General features: G+C 32.2%; 1 protein-coding gene across 1 annotated transcript in view; it reads left to right on the top strand.

Moving 5' to 3' along the window:
* Window positions 1-20,682, top strand: part of LOC127791537 (probable leucine-rich repeat receptor-like serine/threonine-protein kinase At3g14840) — a 108,456-nt gene extending 87,774 nt beyond the window's left edge. Inside the window, exons 2-25 of the mRNA XM_052321462.1 lie at window positions 10,506-10,723; window positions 11,032-11,197; window positions 12,246-12,317; window positions 12,426-12,494; window positions 12,593-12,664; window positions 12,759-12,830; window positions 13,072-13,143; window positions 13,245-13,316; window positions 13,411-13,482; window positions 13,578-13,649; window positions 13,742-13,813; window positions 14,243-14,314; window positions 14,538-14,603; window positions 15,354-15,410; window positions 15,489-15,521; window positions 15,646-15,686; window positions 16,667-17,049; window positions 17,298-17,493; window positions 18,030-18,176; window positions 18,548-18,666; window positions 18,781-18,991; window positions 19,106-19,343; window positions 19,532-19,682; window positions 20,068-20,682. Coding sequence (XP_052177422.1) covers window positions 10,609-10,723; window positions 11,032-11,197; window positions 12,246-12,317; window positions 12,426-12,494; window positions 12,593-12,664; window positions 12,759-12,830; window positions 13,072-13,143; window positions 13,245-13,316; window positions 13,411-13,482; window positions 13,578-13,649; window positions 13,742-13,813; window positions 14,243-14,314; window positions 14,538-14,603; window positions 15,354-15,410; window positions 15,489-15,521; window positions 15,646-15,686; window positions 16,667-17,049; window positions 17,298-17,493; window positions 18,030-18,176; window positions 18,548-18,666; window positions 18,781-18,991; window positions 19,106-19,343; window positions 19,532-19,682; window positions 20,068-20,463 — 3,036 coding nt within the window. The 5' untranslated portion in view covers window positions 10,506-10,608 and the 3' untranslated portion in view covers window positions 20,464-20,682. The remainder of the gene's footprint in view (window positions 1-10,505; window positions 10,724-11,031; window positions 11,198-12,245; window positions 12,318-12,425; window positions 12,495-12,592; window positions 12,665-12,758; window positions 12,831-13,071; window positions 13,144-13,244; window positions 13,317-13,410; window positions 13,483-13,577; window positions 13,650-13,741; window positions 13,814-14,242; window positions 14,315-14,537; window positions 14,604-15,353; window positions 15,411-15,488; window positions 15,522-15,645; window positions 15,687-16,666; window positions 17,050-17,297; window positions 17,494-18,029; window positions 18,177-18,547; window positions 18,667-18,780; window positions 18,992-19,105; window positions 19,344-19,531; window positions 19,683-20,067) is intronic.
* Window positions 20,683-21,795: the final 1,113 nt, after the last annotated feature.

Genomic DNA, 21,795 nt, shown 5'->3' with positions numbered 1-21,795 from the left:
AAGACAGAGAAAAAAAAAATAAAACTTAAATAAATAAAATTAGAGATGTGCACAAAATTTAAATCGCCCAAATCAAATTCACCTAAACTGTCAATTGCGGGTTTTTGATATGAGCGGTCAATGGCTATGGCAGTTGATTTTAGTTTCGTAATTCATAAATCTACCACCCATATCTTTTTAATTTGGATTCTTAAAATGAAGTGTCTTCATAATTTTAAATTACAAATATATATATACACATAAATGTTAAGGAAGATCTCCATCATTGTTACTAGAGACTTTAGGAATTTAGATAGAGGTGGACTAAAAAAGATTGGGCGAGTTGGATTGAAGATGGGGTGTGCTGAATTGAAGTTGAGTTGAAAAATTATCTTTAAAATTTAAATTTTATTATAGGCTATTCAGGATAATTTATACGTAAATTTGCCTCTAATCCTTACTATCTGAATCCATCCAATATAACATTTTTCTAAACATTTATAAGTGTTAATAGTTGTACTACTAATAACTCCCAATTACTCACCAAAATAAATATTTAGAGTGCAAAGTATACTCATAACTTAACAATTATTTGACGTAAAAGTTGGCATTAATAATGTTAACTCTCAATTACTAAGTAATTTAAAATAAAGAAATATACATCGTATATAATATAAAAATTATCAATTCATATTCGTCTTTAAGGATTATATAGAATTTTGAGACGAATGTTAATATTTGATTATTAAAAATATATGATGATTTTAGTCTAAACTTCAATGATTTAGACATTTATAAAATTGCTAAACTATGATTTAGAGGATTTAAAATACAAGGTAATTTAGTTATAGTTTAAGAAGTAATCAAACTATCCAAAGTGACAAAGTAATCAAACTATCCGAAGTGACAGTTACCCACCTCTAAATAAAGTAATTATTTAGTTTATTAAATAATATTTAATATATTATATTTTATATCATCATAACTAAATATCATTATCAATCCAAAAGCCAGCACAGTGAGAAAGAGGATCGTATTTCATTTTGCTGACTACTGCGTGGTCCAACCCACCCTCCCATTCAATATTCCAAGCCCCCAAAGGAGCCGCCCAATGATAGCCTATTAAGTAATGTTTTGAAACTTTGATTTGACTCAAAGGATGAGGTACGGAAGAGGCCAAAGTGTTCATATCGGAGGGTCATTTCACATTTCATGTGTTTTACTACACGTCTCCTGTTATTGTCAATCATGATAACATGAGAACATCTCGCTCAATCGTTTGAGATTCTACTTATATGAAGGGTAAAAGAGACAATTTTCTCTTATATTTTAAGTAGGGTAAAACACACAATTCTCCTCATATTTGAGAAATTCTGTCTGTAACCATAATTTTTGTTGTTTGTAATAAACGAAAGTAAAATTTTAATTTTTGTTATTTGTAATTAGGGTAATTATTTTTTACAATCATTTATATTTCAAACATATTCTCCAAACACCATGTGCAACAAACCCTCTTCACACCACTCCTCACATCAAATCTTCTTCGAATCATTACTATCTCATCGTTGCTTGCCTCGCCTGCCCTCTTTTCTGGAGTCTTTTGCTTTCTCGTCAGAATCACATAAACCAAGCAAAAAAGATTTAGGACAATTCTATTGCCAGCCAAGTATTTTGCTCATCATTGCACTTGAACTCAAAGGTTTGGGGGGTTTGAAAACACCCGAATCCATGACTTTGAGAAAATATAATTCTCCCGAACTCATGGATTCGAAAAAAATATTTTTCCTGAATCAATGGATTCGAGAAAAACACAACATATATATATGTAATATATATGTATGGCATATATGTATGTAATATGAAGTCATTCTCATACAATATTACTGGATTTGATTGGGTTTGACCATTTGCAATCCTCACATAACAAGACTCTTTCATTTGGAATAATTTATATACAAAATCACGTCTGTATTATATATATATGTATATAGTTATAATATGTAATGTATATAATAGTTTCTAAACCTGTGGATTCAAGAGAATGCTATATGTATATAGTAACTATATACATATAGCATTCTCTCGGGAGAATTGATTTTTCTCGAATCCATAGATTCGAGGTGCTTTCAAAGTTCCTGAACCCTCAGGTTTGCGTTCGATCACCAGCGTTTGGAGGCATCAAATGACTCTGACAACAACTAGCGGGAATGCCTCTAAATTCGGTTAGCCTTCCCGAATCTTGGGGTTCATGGAGGCTAACTACCACGAAACCTTGGGGTTTAGGATTTCCCGAACACCCAGACGCTAGGGTTCGGGGCTTCAAGGCAAGGGTATTTTTTATTTTTTAATTAATCTTATTTTTTTAATTCAATGTATGTAAATTATGTGATTGAATTAGTGATCGATGTTATAAATTGTGTTGTTTCTCACCAGAACATGAATACTCGTTATCTTCTTTGTTCAACTCAAGCGTAAACATTTATGAATAATAATCTTCTGTCGTTGACAGTAACTGGTAATTGACTATGGCGAGGAGAACTGGGTTGAGCAATGTTTAGTGTTTAATAATAGTGACTGTGTAATGCTCGGTGTTGAATAATAATGGTTGCGTAATGCTTGGTGTTGAATAATAGTGGTTGCGCGATATTCAGTTGTAAGTGAATAAAATGGCTATGGCGATAATAGATGAGAAAGTGAGTGCACGCGCTTGAGGAGTAATGGTGAGCGTCAATGATTTAAATGAAAGGCAAATATGAGTTTTCATCTCAAGATATTTTAGGAATATTAAAAATGGGTTGCAGAAAACAAAAAATATTATTGTAAATTGAATTTCCCCTCATATTTTTAAGTACATAAACTTTTTAATTTTTTTTTAACTCATTATCTAATACTATTTTTTTTTTTTTTAGGTAATGCCCCATACTGAGTGCACTCATCTACTAACGCCCTCACTTAATTTTTGGTCAAAAAATATATTAAAAATAAAAATCTAATTATCGTGTTTGGTGTGCTTGGTGATTCTCCTCAATAAGACCAATTGAGCCCACCATGGAACTTTATAAAATGAATAGATGCTTTATTAAAGATAATCATAATAAGATCATTCATGTGACACAATTATAATTGTTAAATAAGTAATTTATCACACATTACTACATATATTGATTGCCTGACTTCACTTTAGTTATCTAAATTAACTTGATCGTTCAAAGTTACGTAGATAGATTGAGTCCTTGTAGGGCGAACAGGCTTTGGACACGCTTAGGACCACTCAACTTAAAATAGATTTGGCAGAGATCAACTAAAAATCATTATTGTTGTATGTATTTCTTATACCACTCCTTACGAGCTAAACTCAATTTAGTGGACTACCCCAATTGCCTGGAGCCTAGAAGGTTCAAGCGATCTCGTCAAAAAAAGCTCATACATCACTGAAATCTGAGCTTATATCACGGAATCGAGCGAGCTCCTAGTGAGCCCCAGGCAATGCTTCTAGTGAGCTTCCAAGGATCTATTTAACGAGCTCTCGATAAAGTTCATAGTTCGTTGACCCAATCGATCAGCTCGCTAGCCTAAATCCTTTAGCTTGCATAGATAACAAATTTGCTGAATAGTCAGAGATAGGGCCCACTCACTTTATCTAAAGCAAATCATACTCCTCATAACGAGGATCTCACTCCCGATTTTATGTAGAAGATAATGACTGTTTATCCCCATCATATCATCTTTTTATTTTTATATCTTATACAAATTATAAACGTCCCTCATTATAAATAGGGGTTAGAAATATCATTAAGGGGATGATAAGAAGAATAAGGATGTACTATTACTCTGAAAGAATAATCAGGGTACAGTCGTGGAGTAGGCATCGTTTTAGTCGAACCACGTAAAAATTCTGTGTTCTTTCCATTTTGTTCTTCCTTCTTGTATCTTGAACTTACTCATTCACTGCGGCCCTAATGAATCACGGTCAGATAAAATTGAACGTCGACAATTATCAATTATTTTAATATTTATAATTAAAATTCAACGGCAAATATAATTCATTTGAGCTATAGATTTAAACCATTTAATAAAGCATGGTGAATTGGTAATGACCCAATTCGCGAAAGTTTTTGATGAATTTATCCATTTTAATTAACATTAATATAAGTATTATCGATTCAAATCATTCAATCTTCAAAGGTTCAACACCACAAATCAACTTTTACCCTCGCCTTAATCATACGGCACGTGTTAATTTTTTTTATTGCACGTGTTTTAATTGTCAAGAAAACAAAATTAAACTGCAACTGATTCACACTGGCTGATTAAGTTTTTCTTAATTATTGTGTGAGTAATTAAAATTGAAATAGTTCAAATAAGAGTTCACTCTTGATTAGTTTATTTAGAATATATCTATAAATTAATATAGCTATACTATTAAATAAGTAAATATTCGATTTTAGTGTTATGAAATTATGTTAAAAAAATATCTTTCTAAAGTACCTTTTATGCATCTTGCTTAAAAAATAAAAATTAATCAGATTTGAATGCATCGCTTCTAAATAATAATTAACTTTTAAAATAATTTTACTATATGCCAAAATGCATTTTATTCAAAATTTCATCTAAAAAAATTAAAATTTAAACAGTTGTTGTCAAATGTCGCCTAATAAACTTTTCACTTAATTTTTTTTTTGTTTGCACTTGCATAGGACAAATTATATATCACTCTGATTAGGGAGCGTTTGTTAATCAAGATATGAGATGCATTTTAGACTTTTATTCTTTCCAACGTGTTTGTTAACCTTATCTGAAAAATCATTAATGACCATTTTATCTTAATTTTTCAAGATATGCTTATTTTTTCCCCCTTCGAGATAAACATATCTTGGTCTTTATAGATAAAAAAAAAAGAAAAAAAAAGACATTTGTGTCTTCTACTGCATTTTAAAAAATTTAACAAACAGTTTGATAAAAATCTTAGAATGTTTTCCAGCCTTATATTGATCATTACATATCTTGATCTGGAATGTATTCTAACCTTATCTTGATGCCTTTAATCTTTCTCATTTTAACAAACGCCCCCTAAGCCAATAACTTAGTAGTAAATAGGTTTTTCGTGTTTTCTTAAGTCAAAAGGATCGAATCTTAAACAAAAAATTTGTTTATAAGAAGTAGATCATGATCACGGTGTCAGATATGTGACCCATAGTTGTGCGTAGTGAGAAAGTGAACCCAATCTTAAGAGGAAGAAGCCTAAATAGGGAGGACTTGGAGATTTTCTTTACAAAATGATTCTCGGGAGACTTTCCTGATAGTCTCTCTTGAGGTCCGTGATAACTTTTATACAAATTATTTGAACATTTTTTTTTTCGACTAAAAATAACTTAAGCATCGGATAGCTCTCATAGGAGACACATTGTCCCTGACCATCTTCTATTTTATATATATCTCAGAGATTAGAGGTTAAAGATGAATACTTTCTCGTAGTTATACATTTATTATTGTACTTTGACAATAAAAATACTAATTATTGAGTTTTTGATAAAAAAAAATCAAACATTTTCTATTATATGCATTTTATATATTTAATTTCTTAAATGAATGTAATTCATATCATTGGTCTTTGTGCGACTATGATGAAAATAAATAAGAAAGCTATGTAAAATATAAATAAAAATTAGATTTAGTGTGATGATAAATTTGAGTATTTTATTATTCGAACGTTGCAAATTCAAATCTTATTAGTAAAAATTATTTTTTTTAATAAAATATATATATATAATATTTTAAAAATTCACTTTATTAGTAAGGTTTCGCAATATTAAGATACCTTATTTTCCTATCCAATAATATAAGCAAAATGCTAACGGATGAAAGAAGAGCAATAAATTTTATTAAGCTAAAAGAAAGTTTACAACAAAATAGTGAAATAAAAATCTCATGATCATAATACTATGTATAGAGATAGCTTATATTAAAAGCTACTTAAGCGGATAGTCCAACTTGCCATTAATATGTTTACACCAAGGCCTAAAGTCTCTAGTTTGAATTTTATGCTTATTTATTGATTATTGTGTGGTCCTTAATTAGACTATTCACGAAGTTAAGGCAAAGAGCTAATAAGACAACTTTAAATGGTTTTATTTGATTATTTAAGAGTGATATTTGATATGATATTTTTATATTAATATTATATATCTATATTCTTTAAATAAAAATTTCATTAAACGAAAGATCATAAAAGAGTCTGCAACCATCTACAAGGGCATATCTCGAGAATTATAACGAAAGGCAAATTTTATAAAAAAAATAACAAAAAAAAAGTTCTCTATAAACAAAATAAAGAAACAAACTATATATAATGATATAAAAGAGTTGAGGGCGTCTTTTATATAATAAGCTCTCATTTATTCTATATTTATATTAATTAAATACATAATATAATATATTAATATAAAAATATCATAAGATGTCACTCTTAAGTATTCAAATAACATTTCAATTTAGACAATTCTTTTTTTTTTTTTTAAATGCCATTGGACCACAGAAATAGGTGACTAGGTCTAAAATCAAAAGGCATTAAAAGAAGTTGAAAAAAAAGACTTTTTGCCCTTTCCAAATCCTAATCCATGTGTAAGTTCAACGTATTGTGTTGTTTAATAATGAATTAATTTTGTAAGCACTTTCCATATTTAGTGAATATGTTAAAGATGATATAAATTACGAGAGAATATAAGAAAATATAATTAAAAAATAAAAAAACCCATAAATTTATTTTTAATAATTAACCAAATATTCATAATACTCTTATTATTGCTTGAATACAATAACTAAAATTTATTTATTTCATGAAAGCTCAATAAGAAATCAATATAACTTTATGGAAAAGCAAGACTTGTTTAGGAGAAACCAACGACAGTTGTAAGCACGATCGATTTGCTATTCGAGAAATATAGAGTTTGTACAAGAAAGGTTGCTTAGGAGAAACTTGATTGTCTAGGATAGTTGATACGTTTTCGAGAGAACGTGAGCCTTATAATCTATTTCTGTCTTGCAGATCATCTTTATTTTTATAACTAACTTCTTCAAACGGTTCTCTCAAATAGTAGATCAAGACCCCTTTAGAGTCTTATCGACTTTTTTTGGACAATTCTTGTTTTCTCGCCAATTTCTATCGATTTTTAAAACTCTTTTCTCGAAATAAATAAATTTTAATTATTATATTATTATAATAAAATATATTTATTATTACTTAATCTTACCTTAAGAACAATAATTACCGTACTCGATAAAAAATTAGATGGACTTGTACTTTATAATTTGTATTATTTAATAAATATTAAATTTTGTTAAAAATAATTAATAGGGAAGGAAGGGTGGGTGGGAGGAGGTCAGACAAACCCAATCCAGAGGACATTTGACTTCATGATCAGTCAATGTCGGCAACATACCTAATATTATAATTATTAATAATTTATTATTGTCCTCCCGTTATTGAAAATGACTTTTCAGAAATTGGAATAAAAATGGGCCCGGGGAGACGTCACATGAGCCTGGCCTCATAAAAGAACTGTAATCATATATTTTTATGTAAAATATTTTAAATTGAAAATGACGTCATATATATATGTATACTTCCATAAACACGAATTATTGGATAAATCATTCATATTTATGGTTTAATGGAACGACAAGTATTTTTTTAATATTTTAAGAATAACAAAAATATTTTTTGTTTTTATTATTTTGTATAAATTAATTATTTTATCTTTAAATTTATATTTTCTTCTCATTTTCTTTGTCACACATTGAGCCTTCTTTGGTGACCATCTTTTCTCATCTTTTTTGCCAACCCTTTCTTTCTCTTATTTTTTGTTGCTATTTTTCAAAATCAAATTGATTGCGTTGTGTTTTGCAAATCATAGGAATCGTTTTTTTAATTTACAAAGCCCATTCAATTTTTATAGAAGCATTTTTTGTACAACTCAAACCCAAAATATTATGGTTTGATCTACTAGTTATCTACAAGAAATGATATAAAGAGAAGCACACAATGATATTAGCGATTTTTCATGATAATAACGTAAGGGTACGTTTCCCTTTCTTGTTATATTTGAAAGGGGATAAGGGCTGAAGCCAAAAAGCTAATTCTTGATGAATTCATGTAAGGGTTTACCAATTTTAAAACATGTTCAAAATCAAAACAAATACAAAACGAAAATAAAAACTAACTTTTGCACAATTATTAATTTTGTACAACCAAAGTCAACATAATCTTTAAAGAAGTTGGATAAATTCAGAATGTGACATTGATGAAGATTTCTCTTGATATTTATATATGTTTTTTTCTTCATGTTAGGAGGATTGTATATTCTTATTAGGTGTTTCGTTATTCTAATTTAATCTTTTATTGTGAGACTAAATATGCTCAACTTAAAGCAGTAGATTTATTTTTTAATTTTTTATAAAATATTTATTTACAAAAAAAATATCATAATTAAGTGCTAAAATAGCATTTCCGATATATATTTATATCAAACAAACCTTTAAAAAGGTAACAATAACAAACCATTTAAGTTAAAAGTGACGCTTCACCAATCCACCATCCTTTCTATTATATTTTATTTCTCAATTATCTACCGGAGGGGAAAAAAATATTGAAGGTAGAGCAAGTGGGCATCTAGGAATAGTCAACAAATAAAATATTATGAATTGTAAAGTAAAAATGAAGAAATATATATTATTATTTTTTTATATATTTATAGATGAGAATTGAATTTATAAATAGATATCTAATACTTTGTAATTATTATAGTAATATCATGGTAATGATATTTTATTTTTTCTACTTATAATTTAATTTTTCTAAATTAGATTTTTCATGTAAAATTTTTACATTGGTTTGTGTATTTTGATAATTTAATCGTGATTGTTTTTGATTCTAAATTCTTAAAAGTTCTTTTGTTTTTTATCTTAAATTCTTAAAAGTTTTTAAAGATGACGTGATAAAAGACTCAATAGTATATCAAATTATGATAAAAGACTCAATCCAAATAATTGGATCCACCTCAATTTATAACCAGATTTCCATTTGTATTGATTGCGATTTGATCATCTATGTGGCATAATCATTACCTTTCCCACGCTCATAATATGCTTATATAAATATGTGAATTTTAAGAGATAAATACATCATTTATTGCATGCCATACTCTGCTTTACCTTGGTATTGAGATTGATTTGATCGTCAAAGATTATATCAAAAGATTGAGTCTCGTTCTTGTAGGTCGAAATCAAGAAATGTTACTTGACATACTTGATCTTGGACAAATCTAGTAGTGATCGAGTTTAATTATTATCATAATTAATAGAGTAAAATATGGCTATGATAAAGAAATTTTAGTAATTCCATAATTATATTTTGTGAAAATTTTATTTAGGGTTATTACACTTCATATCTTTAAATTTTTATTTAGGGTTATTATATTTACAACACATTTTTCTTGAGTAATAACTCTTATATCAAATATGGTCTCATATTATTTAATTTCATCACTAATTTATCTTATACTCAATTTAATTTCATTATAGAAGAACTTACACGGAATCGAACCGAATCAAATATTAGGGGTGTGCATTTGGTCTAATTTGGATTAAATTAACCCTAGACCAAATTGAACTGGGATTAAAATTCTTAAAATTCTCAAATTGAGGACCATATTGGTTTGGTCCGTTTCTAACCGATTTTGAATATTTTTTATTTTTAAATAGAATTTTTAAAAATGCTCATATGTTAGGTGTTTTTAAAATTTAAATATGTATGTAATATATATTTAAAATTTTAATATATTATTAATAAATAATAATTTCTATATAATTACAACCGACTTTTAACCTTAAATCGGTCTCGAATTAAATTAGACTAAAAAATTGATTCAACGATATAGGTGGATCGAGGTCCGATCAATCTAAACTAATTTTTTGATATGAACTAAAGCCTAAACAGCCCTTCGTAATACTCATTTGCTCTATAAAAAGATCCCAAATAAATGCATGAAACTAAAGTGACCGCGTTGTCACTCCTCAGCCGCCAACTTAGAAGAGTTGTTGATTTGTTTTCCTTCGAAGTACAACTGTTGAACCCATTATTTTATAAGCGTGATATAGTATTCGAAAAAGGTTGATGCATAAATTTATCAAAAACTTATCGGGCGGACTTCAATATTGTTGAAGTTTGCCCAGTTCACCTTGCCGTTCGAATTTTATTTAAATGTGCGTGCGGTGTTTTTGAGGTAAGAATATTTTTAATATTTAATATTTTTAATTATTCGATACGTCAATTAATTCGGATAAAGTAGAATAATCCTTATTATATTGTCTCAATCAATTTCACTCACTCTCTCTCTGGGATATGGCAAATCGATTAAATCAATTGGGGAGTCGGTGTCCCATTGTGGCCTTCACATCTTTCAAAGTCAACACAATTAGCTGGCCCTCGCTGTGCCTCAGGGTTTCAGCAAACCTGCATTTCATCGTCGTCGTCGTCTTCAGCTCTCTTTCTCTCTGCCTCTGCCCGCAGCCCTTCAGCTCGCACAGTCACTTGCTCTTCGTCCAATTAAGCTCATCAATCGAGCTCTTCTGATGAACATGATGATCTTCTTCTCAAGATCACTTCTATCTCTAGTACTTCTCATTTGCGCAATATCCAATTTCTTCCCAGTTTCTGTATCTGCAGCCAGCCTCGCAGCCGATGAAGGTATATATTTACACACCCACACACACACGTACACACACGTATGTATGAAAGAAAGTAAACCCCATGTGATGATTGTTTCTTTTAATAACGATAAGAACCCGTAATCACAATTGATCGGGTGTATACTGGGTAAATTCGCAAATAGACGTATATAATAGCCTAGAAACGGAGAGTATGGAACTGGAGTTTCTTACCACCGAACAAACTTTAGGATGCGATTTCTTCATTACTTTGGGGTCTTTTGTTTGTCGATTTTGATTGCAGTTGCAGCGAATTTACTTGTTTGAGTTTAATTGTGGTGTTTACAGTGGAAGTTCTGAAGCAAATTGGCAAGACTTTGGGGAAGAATTGGGATTTCAGTGTGGATCCATGCAGTGGAGAGAAGGGCTGGGCCACCCAAAATCCAGTTAAAGGGTTTGAGAATGCAGTCACCTGTAATTGCTCCTCCAACAACACTTGCCATGTCATTAGCATGTATGTTTCTTATTTTCTCGGAAAAATCTTCTCTCTCCTCTTGGAAAAAATGGGAATCATCTGTTCCTGGTCTGAATCTTCCACCCCCCCCCCCCCCCCCCGCTCCCCTCTCAATTGTAGTTAATTTACTTACTAAAAATTTGGATAAATTACACTAGACGCCCTAGGATTTTGTATAAATACAGAAGTGTCACTCACTTTTTCATAAATTACATTAACTAACTTTAAGCTATTGTAATCTCGTTTCTCCACAATAAACATCTCTACTTTCTGAATAATTTATTTTTAATTATTTTTTCTTATATAGCCATATACCAATGTCTTTATTATAATTACATTCATATTTTGTACACATTGTAACATCTTCAATGATATTTTTTTTAAAAAAAAATTGGTCTAAAATATTTGAATTGTTATTTTTTGAAATAATTGGAGCTTCAAGTCTTAGCATAACATCATCTTCACTTTAATTTTTATTAAAATTATAATTTATATATTCAATTTGTAACCTACTTAACTTTAATTATTTGTATTTCTCATAAAAGAATTGAGATAACTCAAGTGAAACTATTACAATAAATAAAACTTGAGGGGTAAAAGAATAAAAATTAAAATTTCACGCTATTTTTTTTTACAAGTAAAAAAAAAAAATAAAAGGATAAATTAGATCTAACTCTTATAATTTGAGTTATTTTTATGTAAATTTAAAAAAAATTATTGTTACTATTTAAGATTATTTTGGTATATTATTATTTTTATAAATACCTTCTTATGTTAATTTAGGAGTTCTTATTGGATCGCTATATGGTGTTAGTGATGGTATTTTGGGATCTATTAAAGTTACTTTAACAAAGGGGATATTTGAAAAGCAAAAATAAATTATAGGGACTTTAAATACTAAATTAAACTATGGGGTTTAAATAACAATTATCAGATTTCTGGATACATTTACTCTATAAGAATATTATAAATCAATTTCTCTGTCAATCCCTGAATTCTTCAAATGCAGCCTGAATTCTTCTTCTTCTTTTTCTTTATTGAATTGTAGAGTTCTCAAAGCCCAGAATCTTAACGGGACTCTCCCAACAGAATTGGTCAATCTCCCTTACCTTCAAGAAATGTAAGTAAAAACCACTTCCCCCTCAATTCAACACTTCATTGCCCTCTTTTTTAAATTTTCCTGATTACCCATTTCACTGTATTGTATGTTATTGGTTTTATTGGGCAGTGATCTTAGCCGCAACTACCTTAACGGTACTATCCCTCCAGAATGGGGCACCACGCAACTAATAAACATGTATGTGTGCTTATCAATTGCTGTTCCTTTATGTTGTAACGGTGTTCAATCTCTTTCTTGTTCTGTTTCTAATGATAGTGGGGTCATGTCATTTGCAGCTCTCTCATTGTAAACCGGCTAACCGGTTCAATCCCAAAGGAACTTGGAAACATCAGCGCGCTTGCCAATCTGTAAAATCCTGAATACCCATTTTCTTATCTGCATGAATTCGGAAAAAAGAAATGCATCTTGTTGTTTCTAAGAATGTGATTTTCATGTTTGCAGAACTGTGGAGTTCAATCAGTTGTCAGGACTCATTCCTCCAGAGATTGGGAATCTTTCTCGCTTAGAGAAATTGTAAGATCTTGGTTTTGGTAGAATCATTTACAATTTCCAAGCCTTTTTGGCATTCTTTATAATTTGGTTGAGGTTTTCAATACTTTGATAGGCTGTTCATTAGATGCCTCACATGAGAAATAGTGCAGAAATGATATATTGCCATCTGTATCTTTCTCTCTATCAACTTAAGTTTTCGGAGTAAATGTTCTTAAGTTGAAGGACAACTGATTTAATGGTTGACACCATTTTGTTGATGAAGGCATTTGAGTTCAAACAATTTCACGGGAGAGCTGCCCGAAACACTCTCAAAGCTGACCAACTTGAATGACATGTAAGTTTATTTTTCTTTCGCGGGTCTTTTGAATTTCTTTCTCTAGTTATCCGCCTATCCATTTTCAGCAGGCTATTTAATAATTATTTGAAATGATGCAGTCGGCTTAGCGACAACCACTTCACTGGAAAGATACCCAATTTCATCCAGAGCTGGACAAATCTTCAAAAAATGTAAGAGCTTGACCTGTCTTTTGCTTTGGTTAGCCATTGTTCAATTCTATAGTTTTCTCTCAGCTACTTTTTCATTTAAAACCGTGTCATGCAGAGTGATGCATGCTAGTGGCTTGGAAGGTCCAATTCCTCTTGGCATTGCTCTTTTGACAAAAATGTCGGACTTGTCAGTAAAGCCTTCTACTCCCATGACTTCTGACTTTTGCCCGTTTAGTATTTTTTGATGATTAATGCTGTTCTAAGTTGGACTAAAATATGCAGGAGAATCAGTGACTTAAATGGAACCCAAGCCCCTTTCCCCCCCCTTAATAATATGACAAGCCTGAAGTATCTGTAAGTTGATTGTTTATGTAATATAGCATCACTAAAGAATATATTATCATCTTCTGCTAACTTTATATGGTACACATTTCATTTTGTTGCAGTATATTGCGGAATTGCAATCTTAATGGATCTTTACCTGAATATCTTGGGGGAGTGACAAGTTTGAAGACTTTGTTAGTATTTCTCTTTGCATCTAATTTATTAACATCTCTTGGAGGGTTTTTTTACTGCATGCGGTGTGATACCTTGTCTTATGTCATTACACATCTCACAAATTCAGTACCATGTGACGGTACATAATTTTCCATGCCGTTTGTAGACAACTTTCTTATGTATAATTAAGTGGAAGAATATGACTGATAAGTTGCGAACATTTGAAGGTGGCAGCTGAAACTTCTCATTTGGAAGAGTTTAAACCAATCACAGCTTTTTTCCACAATTTGTGTTTGCTTTAGATATGTTATGCTACAAAAATGTTACTTATGTTCCAAGCATTATAGTTTATAATGCTTAATATCTGGTTCTGAATTTTGCATTTTGCTAAATAAAGCTGTTAATAAGAAAAATATTATTTTGAAACTTGTTTGTGATTTCTCTTGCAGAGACCTGAGCTTCAACAAGTTGAGTGGAGAAATTCCAAACAGCTTTAGTAGTCTGGCAAAAACAGATAACATGTATGGACACCAATATTTTCTATGTTTTGGTTGCTAGATTTCACAGGTCCAGTTGTACCACTTGAATCAGCAGGATGGGTGCATGTGTCAAGTGGGATACAGTGTTTTTGAATTGTTGTCGGTGTAATATTTGTGTGAGAATGTTGGATGAGTTTGTTATTGCAATATTGTATTGTGAGGAACTGATAACCAGACTAATTTTTGTGATATTTCTTTTCCTTAGCTTCTTAACTGGGAACTTACTAAGTGGACCCGTGCCTGATTGGATCCTGAAAAAATCAGAGAATGTGTAAGTTATCTTCTACACCCTAGTTTCCTACTGTCTAGGCTACTTAATGTTCATTTGCAAATGAGGTACTTTCTGTCATTTAGTATCATGAATCTTTAATTATCATGCAAGTCTGTGGAATTGGATTGGATCATCAAAAGCTGTCAAGAATTTAATTTTCTTACCGTAACGCGTGTCCCATGATTATTTCTATGGCCATCTCAATACTTTTAGATTAAATTTTGTGCACTGATGATGCTACCTTTGTGTGTCCTTGAGAAAAAAAAAAATAGATAAGAATATTATTGCTGTATCTTGATTTTCAATTAGTGTGAATAAGGTATTAAGTTGATACTGTCCAACATCTGTGAAAAGTATTTTTGTTGCCTAATAACCTAAAACAAAATTTCAATGGCCAGAGTTAGGGCCTCTCAATCTTGACCTGGTCTCAGGGGTTCAAATTGCAGAAACAGTTTTCTTGTTTTGTGGGGGGGGTAAGCTGCACATGTCTAATCCCCGGGATCCTACAGTGGCAAGCAACTTGTACGCTAACCTGTCTCTTTTGCATAATTACCTAGAACAATATTCGAACTTACCACATAAAGATGGCATTTCTAGATATATAGCCTTACCCCAGATTAAACTGATAGGTATCTCACTTATAATGTTTATTACCATTGATTTGTTAATAACAAATCTAGTGGTCATGGATTAGCAACCGAGTGTAAAATTTCTAGAGTTGATGAAATTGTGGTGTGAATTTTATTGCAGTGATCTTTCATTTAACAACTTTACCCCGGGCTCCCAAGGTTGTCAGGAGAGTGAAGTGTAAGAATACATACAACTTGGAATTGTTATAATTTCTTCAAGATCTTACTGTAACCATGTTATTGTACTTTTATACAGGAACTTGTTTGGCAGCTCTTTGAATGGCAGCACGTAAGTTTTAAACCTTTGAAGAATTACATTAAGCTTGATAAGAAATTTCTTCAGTTTGTTCCCTTCTCACGTTAGTATAATGATAGGATGCTGACTACTTCATGATCTCAAATTGTTTTGTCAGTTCAATTTCATCCTGCTTGACAAGCAATCATTGCAGTAAAAGTAAGTTTTGTTCTCTCCTTTTGATTTACCATATTGATGTGAGAGTTATGTGAAAAGTGACAAGTATGAAAGAAATTGACACAGTAAATGCGTAGGGCCTTGAATGAATAGATAGAGATAATAGATCCAAAAATTTATGAAGGCCCTATAAACTTATATGTAATATTCCTACACATTACATGTGTTGTGTTACTTATTTCTGAAGAACTGGTCAGTCATTAAAAAGTGACTGTCCTCAGGCATATTTGTTTGACATCGAATAATTAGATGTGTCTATATGAAATGGTTAGAGCCCTTGGTAGGGTCTATGCCCTTAAGTCCAATACCTGAATAAGTTTGTTGTTTGAAATCTGAATTGTTCAATTTTTTGTTAAAATTCTTTGGGTAATTGTAACTTAGTAATTGATGTGATTTTGGCATAAAATTTTAACATGCCTTGGTTGATAAACCTAGATTTGTTGAATATAATGTGTACAGTTGAAATGTTGGGACTTACAATAGCAATGTGAGGTGTTTGACTTGTTCAAAATTCTGTTTGGCCTTTCCCTTTGTGATCTTTACTGTGGAGCACAAAGTTTGCATTGGGGGAGAGGTCAGTCTTTTAATTTATTTATTTGCTAAGAAACACTTGATAGTCTTTACTCAAAACATAAATATTATGGCTCTGTTTTCTTTTAGAAGTTACATATTGTCCGGTTTTGAATGACAAAAAATATGGAAAACATTTTTTTTTTAACTAAACTATTTTACATCCAAACCAAACACTGGAAATTAAGATGAACAATATTTTTTTTGCCTAAAGCATTTTCACATGTAAATTGTTTTCCAATGTAAAATATTTTATGTTAAAACAAGCCAAGCCTATATCTCAGATATAAATTGCAACTATAGATAAATGTGGACTTGATTTTGAAATTGAGGGGGATGGTTGTTAGTCTGCTTGTTTCTTCATCTCTTAATCTGGTTATGCTTTATATCAGCTTGGTATTCCTTCCGCATAAACTGTGGTGGTGAAGAAGTAAATGTTGGCAGTGGCCCCAAATATGAAGCTGATACTACAACCCCGGCTACGAGTTTGAAGTTCGTTGAAAGTAATAGTAACTGGGCATTTAGTAGCACAGGTTACTTCATGGATGATGATCGCAATTCAAAGTCCTTTATTCAGAAAAATACTTCAGTCCTTTCTGTGAAGGATCCAGAATTGTACATGGATGCACGACTTTCCCCCCTGTCTCTGGTCTATTACGGGTTCTGCCTGAAGAATGAAAACTACACAGTGAACCTTCATTTTGCAGAAATCATGTTTACTGATGACAAGACATACAGCAGCCTTGGAAGGCGTGTATTCGATATTTACATTCAGGTAGATTTTTGCAGTGTACTGCCACCAATAGAGCTGATGTATGAAAAATTTCCCCTTTTTTATTTGTTTGTCTTTCAGTTCTTTTTTAAGAATGGATACTGCTGGTATATTCTATTTTATGTGTGATTCTTATTGGGAGATATTGCTTCCATGTAATTCATCATTTGGCACTGATGTTGTTCAAAATTTAAGAAAGCTAACCCAAGCAAGAGACCAAGTAAGAGCATGACCATAAGGAATTGTTGCAGGGAAAGTTGGTGGAAAAAGATTTCAACATTGTGGATAAAGTGGGTGGGGCTGGTAGGAGTATCACAATGCCATACCATGCAACTGTGACCAATGGCACACTGGAAATCCGCTTTTATTGGGCTGGACGAGGGACAACTGCTGTCCCTGTTAGAGGCGTATATGGTCCTCTCATTTCAGCTATATCTGTGGATCCTGGTAAGCCGTATGCCTCTAGATTTTGTTCCTTCACTTCATGGCAGAGAAAAAAAAAATTATTCTCATAGTTCCCTTTATTCTTTTTGAGCTACAGTTTGATTATTGTTCAGGGAATTGATTCAGGGTATTTAATCCTGTTTTATCAGGGATGAATAGAGACCTTGAAAATAGAATCATCTCATTCTGTCTACATATGCTAAATCTGTTTTCATAGGTTGTTATGTGACATAATAGGTCTTCTATACTTCTTTTGTCTTAATCTTTGTTTATTTTTTCTTTTCCAAATTTTGAAAGAGGAACAATTCCATTCTGTTTTAAAAAATCGTGAGATGCAAGTTATCATGAGGCACATAGTGGAGCATGCTCATGCACGTTGTTTCTGGAGTGTTAACTTACAATGGTTCCAAAATCATAATGCAAACTAAACTCATTTGAGTTCTGATGAAGTAATCTCTTCCTTGCAAGTCACTTGGCATCCCCATGTTGAAGGGCTTAATATAATCTCTTATCATTTTCATTTTTTTTTTCTCATGCAGATTACAGCCCGCCATCAGTAGGTGGAAATGGCATGTCCGCTGGTGCAGTGGTTGGGATTGTGGCTGCTGTAGCTTTTGTTCTTATCTTGCTTCTAGGTATCCTTTGGTGGAGAGGCTGCCTAAGACGGAAAGATAGAATGGATGAAGGTACTTTATAGCTTATAATTGTAAATAAATAATTGTTCTTTATTGCCATTTATATGCTTTCTAAGCTTACGGAGATCCAGGGATCTCTGTTTGCTAGACTCTCTTGGCAAATTAAGCCCGTGCAATTTTAAAATTTCTCTTTATCAACCTCAGCTATATAAGTTTGTTTTTTTTTTCTTGCACAATATTATTTAAATGTTAAATTATTTAGCACTTCATCTTGTGAAAAATAGCTTGATGCTATTTTACTGGAATTTCAGGTGTAAATATACTTTGTGGAAATCAAATATTCATAAGGTTTAAGAATATTATGATTATGTTTGCTTATTATATCTAAAACTGCTTCTTATCTCACTTGTCATCTTTTGTAGACCTGAAGGGTCTAGACTTGCAGACAGGTTCATTCACCTTGAGGCAAATTAAAGCTGCCACAAACAACTTTGATGCTGCTAATAAGATTGGAGAAGGTGGATTTGGATCCGTTTATAAGGTATCTTCAAAATGGATAATGGATCCGTAATCACATTTGAACTTTCATAATCACACGTTTCAACAAAATTATTCTGATGCAAAAATTCCCCATGTTCGCATCTTAAAATTCCAGGGACTTCTAGTAGATGGCACCATAATTGCTGTAAAACAGCTATCTTCCAAATCGAAGCAAGGGAACCGCGAATTTGTTAATGAAATAGGGATGGTTTCTGCTTTAGAACACCCTCATCTTGTGAAGTTGTATGGATGTTGCATTGCAGGCAGTCAATTGTTGCTAGTATATGAGTACATGGAAAATAATAGTCTTGCTCGTGCTTTGTTTGGTAAACTTCAAACCATAATTTTTTTTTTTATCTTTATATCAGAAAATATGTGTTTATTTGAGCATACACCATTTAACTAATAATTCTGCATTTGCGTTCCTTTTAAATTTGAAGGCCCAGAAGAATTTCAGTTGAAATTGGACTGGCACACAAGGTACAAGATATGTATTGGTATAGCTCGAGGTTTGGCTTTTCTCCATGAAGAATCAAGACTTAAGATAGTTCACAGAGACATTAAGGCCACCAATGTGCTGCTTGACAAGAATCTTAACCCTAAGATATCTGATTTTGGTTTGGCAAAACTTGACGAAGAGGATAATACCCATATAAGCACCAGAATTGCAGGAACTTAGTAAGTATATGCTTTAAATCACAGTTGATGAATTAATTGTTGTTTCTTAAAATCATTTTCATATCTTTTCTAGTGGTAACAAAGTGTTCTTCCCCTTCCATGTATAACTGTTCATAGTAACACTAACAACTAAAGCATGGGACAGGACTATTTTCATAGAATGATAATGTAATAACTTGGATATGCAGTGGATATATGGCACCAGAATATGCAATGCATGGTTACTTAACTGACAAAGCAGATGTATATAGCTTTGGAATTGTTGCACTGGAAATAGTCAGTGGGAGAAGTAACACTAGTTTCAGGACGAAGGAGTCCTGTTCTAATCTTCTTGATAGGGTAAGTTGAATATCTTTCTTTCTTTCATTAGTTGGTACTCAGTATCTCCTTTTCTTCAATCGACCTCAACTTGATATCAAAGTCAAATAAAAAATGCTATTAATTGTGTGACTATATAAGGGGCAGAGTGACACTTTTGTGAAGTAAAAGAACACAATTATCTTAGCCTTCAGAAGAAATTTGTTTACTGAAATAGTGTGAAAATTTCTCAAACGAGTTGGCTTGCAAATTTACAGATTACCACTATGTTTTTCTTTTAGGTAGCAAAGCACTTCTTGTGTTTCCAATCTATGTTGAGGAAACAGATCTTAGGGCCCTTACTTGCAGTTACAGCATCTGTATGCATATATCTAAGTTCTAAAATTGCTTTATGTCTCTCCCTTAGACACTTGAACTGAAGGCAGAGGGGAGACTGATGGAGCTAGTAGATCCAAAGTTGGGATCAGCCTTCAACAGAGACGAGGCGATGGTAATGATTAATGTAGCTCTTCTGTGCACTAATGCCACTGCATCAGTTAGGCCTGCCATGTCTTCAGTTGTAAGCATGCTCGAAGGCAGGACAGTTGTTAAGGAACCCCTTTCAGATGGAACCGAATCCCATGACCAAGTGAAGTTCAAGGGAAAGATGGATGAATGGAAACACATCCAGGAAACAAAGATGACAGAAGATAGCCAAATCCAAAGTATGTCAATTGATGGGCCATGGACTGGTTCTTCTGCATCTGCTGGCGATCTCTACCCCATCAGTTTGAATTCTGATTACTGGAAGAACAGAGATTAGTAACAAGAATCCCGTTCGTCGTCTTGGTAGGCTTTCATTTTGATCTTCTTTCATGCAATATCCCCTCTTACTTGAACTGATTGCATGAAGTTGGAAAAAAGAATTTGCAGCAGAATGACAACGATTTTGTTTCCTTCTGGTTTGCTTTCCCTGTATGTTTGGATGGTAAATGTCAGCCTTTTCATGTTCATATAGGTCCTTAGGGTGGTTTCTTCCACTAATTCTTTAATGGGAACTTGAGTTATCTTGAAGATGGTTTCTTGTTTCTTCTTGCCTGTACATTTTTTATTTGGCCAAATTTATATATTTTTTTATAATTTTATATATTTTTTTGTGTGATCACGCTAATTTTTTGTTATTTCAATTATATTCATAAACTTAATTTTTAAGTTAATTTAATTTTTATATTTTGATTTTTTTATTGTAAGTTGAATTTTTTATTATTTCGATCGTGAACTTATATTTTTTAGTTAATTCAATGCCTATACTTTTATATATATAAAAAATAAAATAATAAAATATATGTTACACTATTTATGTCAAGATATATGTCAAGATACATGGATTAAATTAATTTAAAAATATAAATTTAAAAGTGTAATTAAAATAATAAAAAGTTTGAGTTATATGAAAAAAATGTTAAAAGTATATGTTGACACACATTTTTGTAACACCCCGCATCAAGCGATAGGAAGGTCTGAGACAATTTACTCTGATGGGCCTACACGAACTTCCCAGGGGGTCACCTATCCTTGGATTACCCCAAGTCAAGCACGCTTAACTTGAGAGTTTTTTCGCTTACATTCAGTCCAAAAGGTATCCAGCTGGTGTTATTTATTTCCTTACTTATTCTCGATATATATTACTATTCTCTGGGCTTTTAGGGTGTTACACACATCGTGTCATCATCGTGGGGCTCACAGTTGCGGGTTAGCTCTCAGCTATCGCCATTCGACGACCAGGAGACCCACCGTACTTATGAGCCCCTCAGTGGTTGCCCTTTGGGCAATCGATGTGGGACATACCCGGTGCATTCACACCATCTCCCCTGGCAGGTGTGGTGGGGCTCTAACGGCCCCTCTCTTATTCGGGGTTGTAGGGACCATTATGGGGTTTCTCACAGATGGCGTCAAATGTTGACACACATTTTTGTAACACCCTACATCGAGCGATAGGAAGGTCCGGGACAACTTACCTTGATGGGCCTACGCAAACTTCCCCAGGGGGTCACCCATCCTTGGATTACCCCAAGTCAAGCACGCTTAACTTGAGAGTTCTTTGCCTACATTCAGCCCAAAAGGTATCCATCTGGTATTGTTTCCTTTCTTACTT

This window comes from Diospyros lotus, chromosome 15 (genome assembly GCF_014633365.1).
Source record: "Diospyros lotus cultivar Yz01 chromosome 15, ASM1463336v1, whole genome shotgun sequence".
Lineage (NCBI taxonomy): Eukaryota > Viridiplantae > Streptophyta > Magnoliopsida > Ericales > Ebenaceae > Diospyros > Diospyros lotus.
The sequence above is the reverse complement of the archived record's forward strand: the minus strand, read 5'-3'. Positions and strand labels throughout refer to the sequence as shown.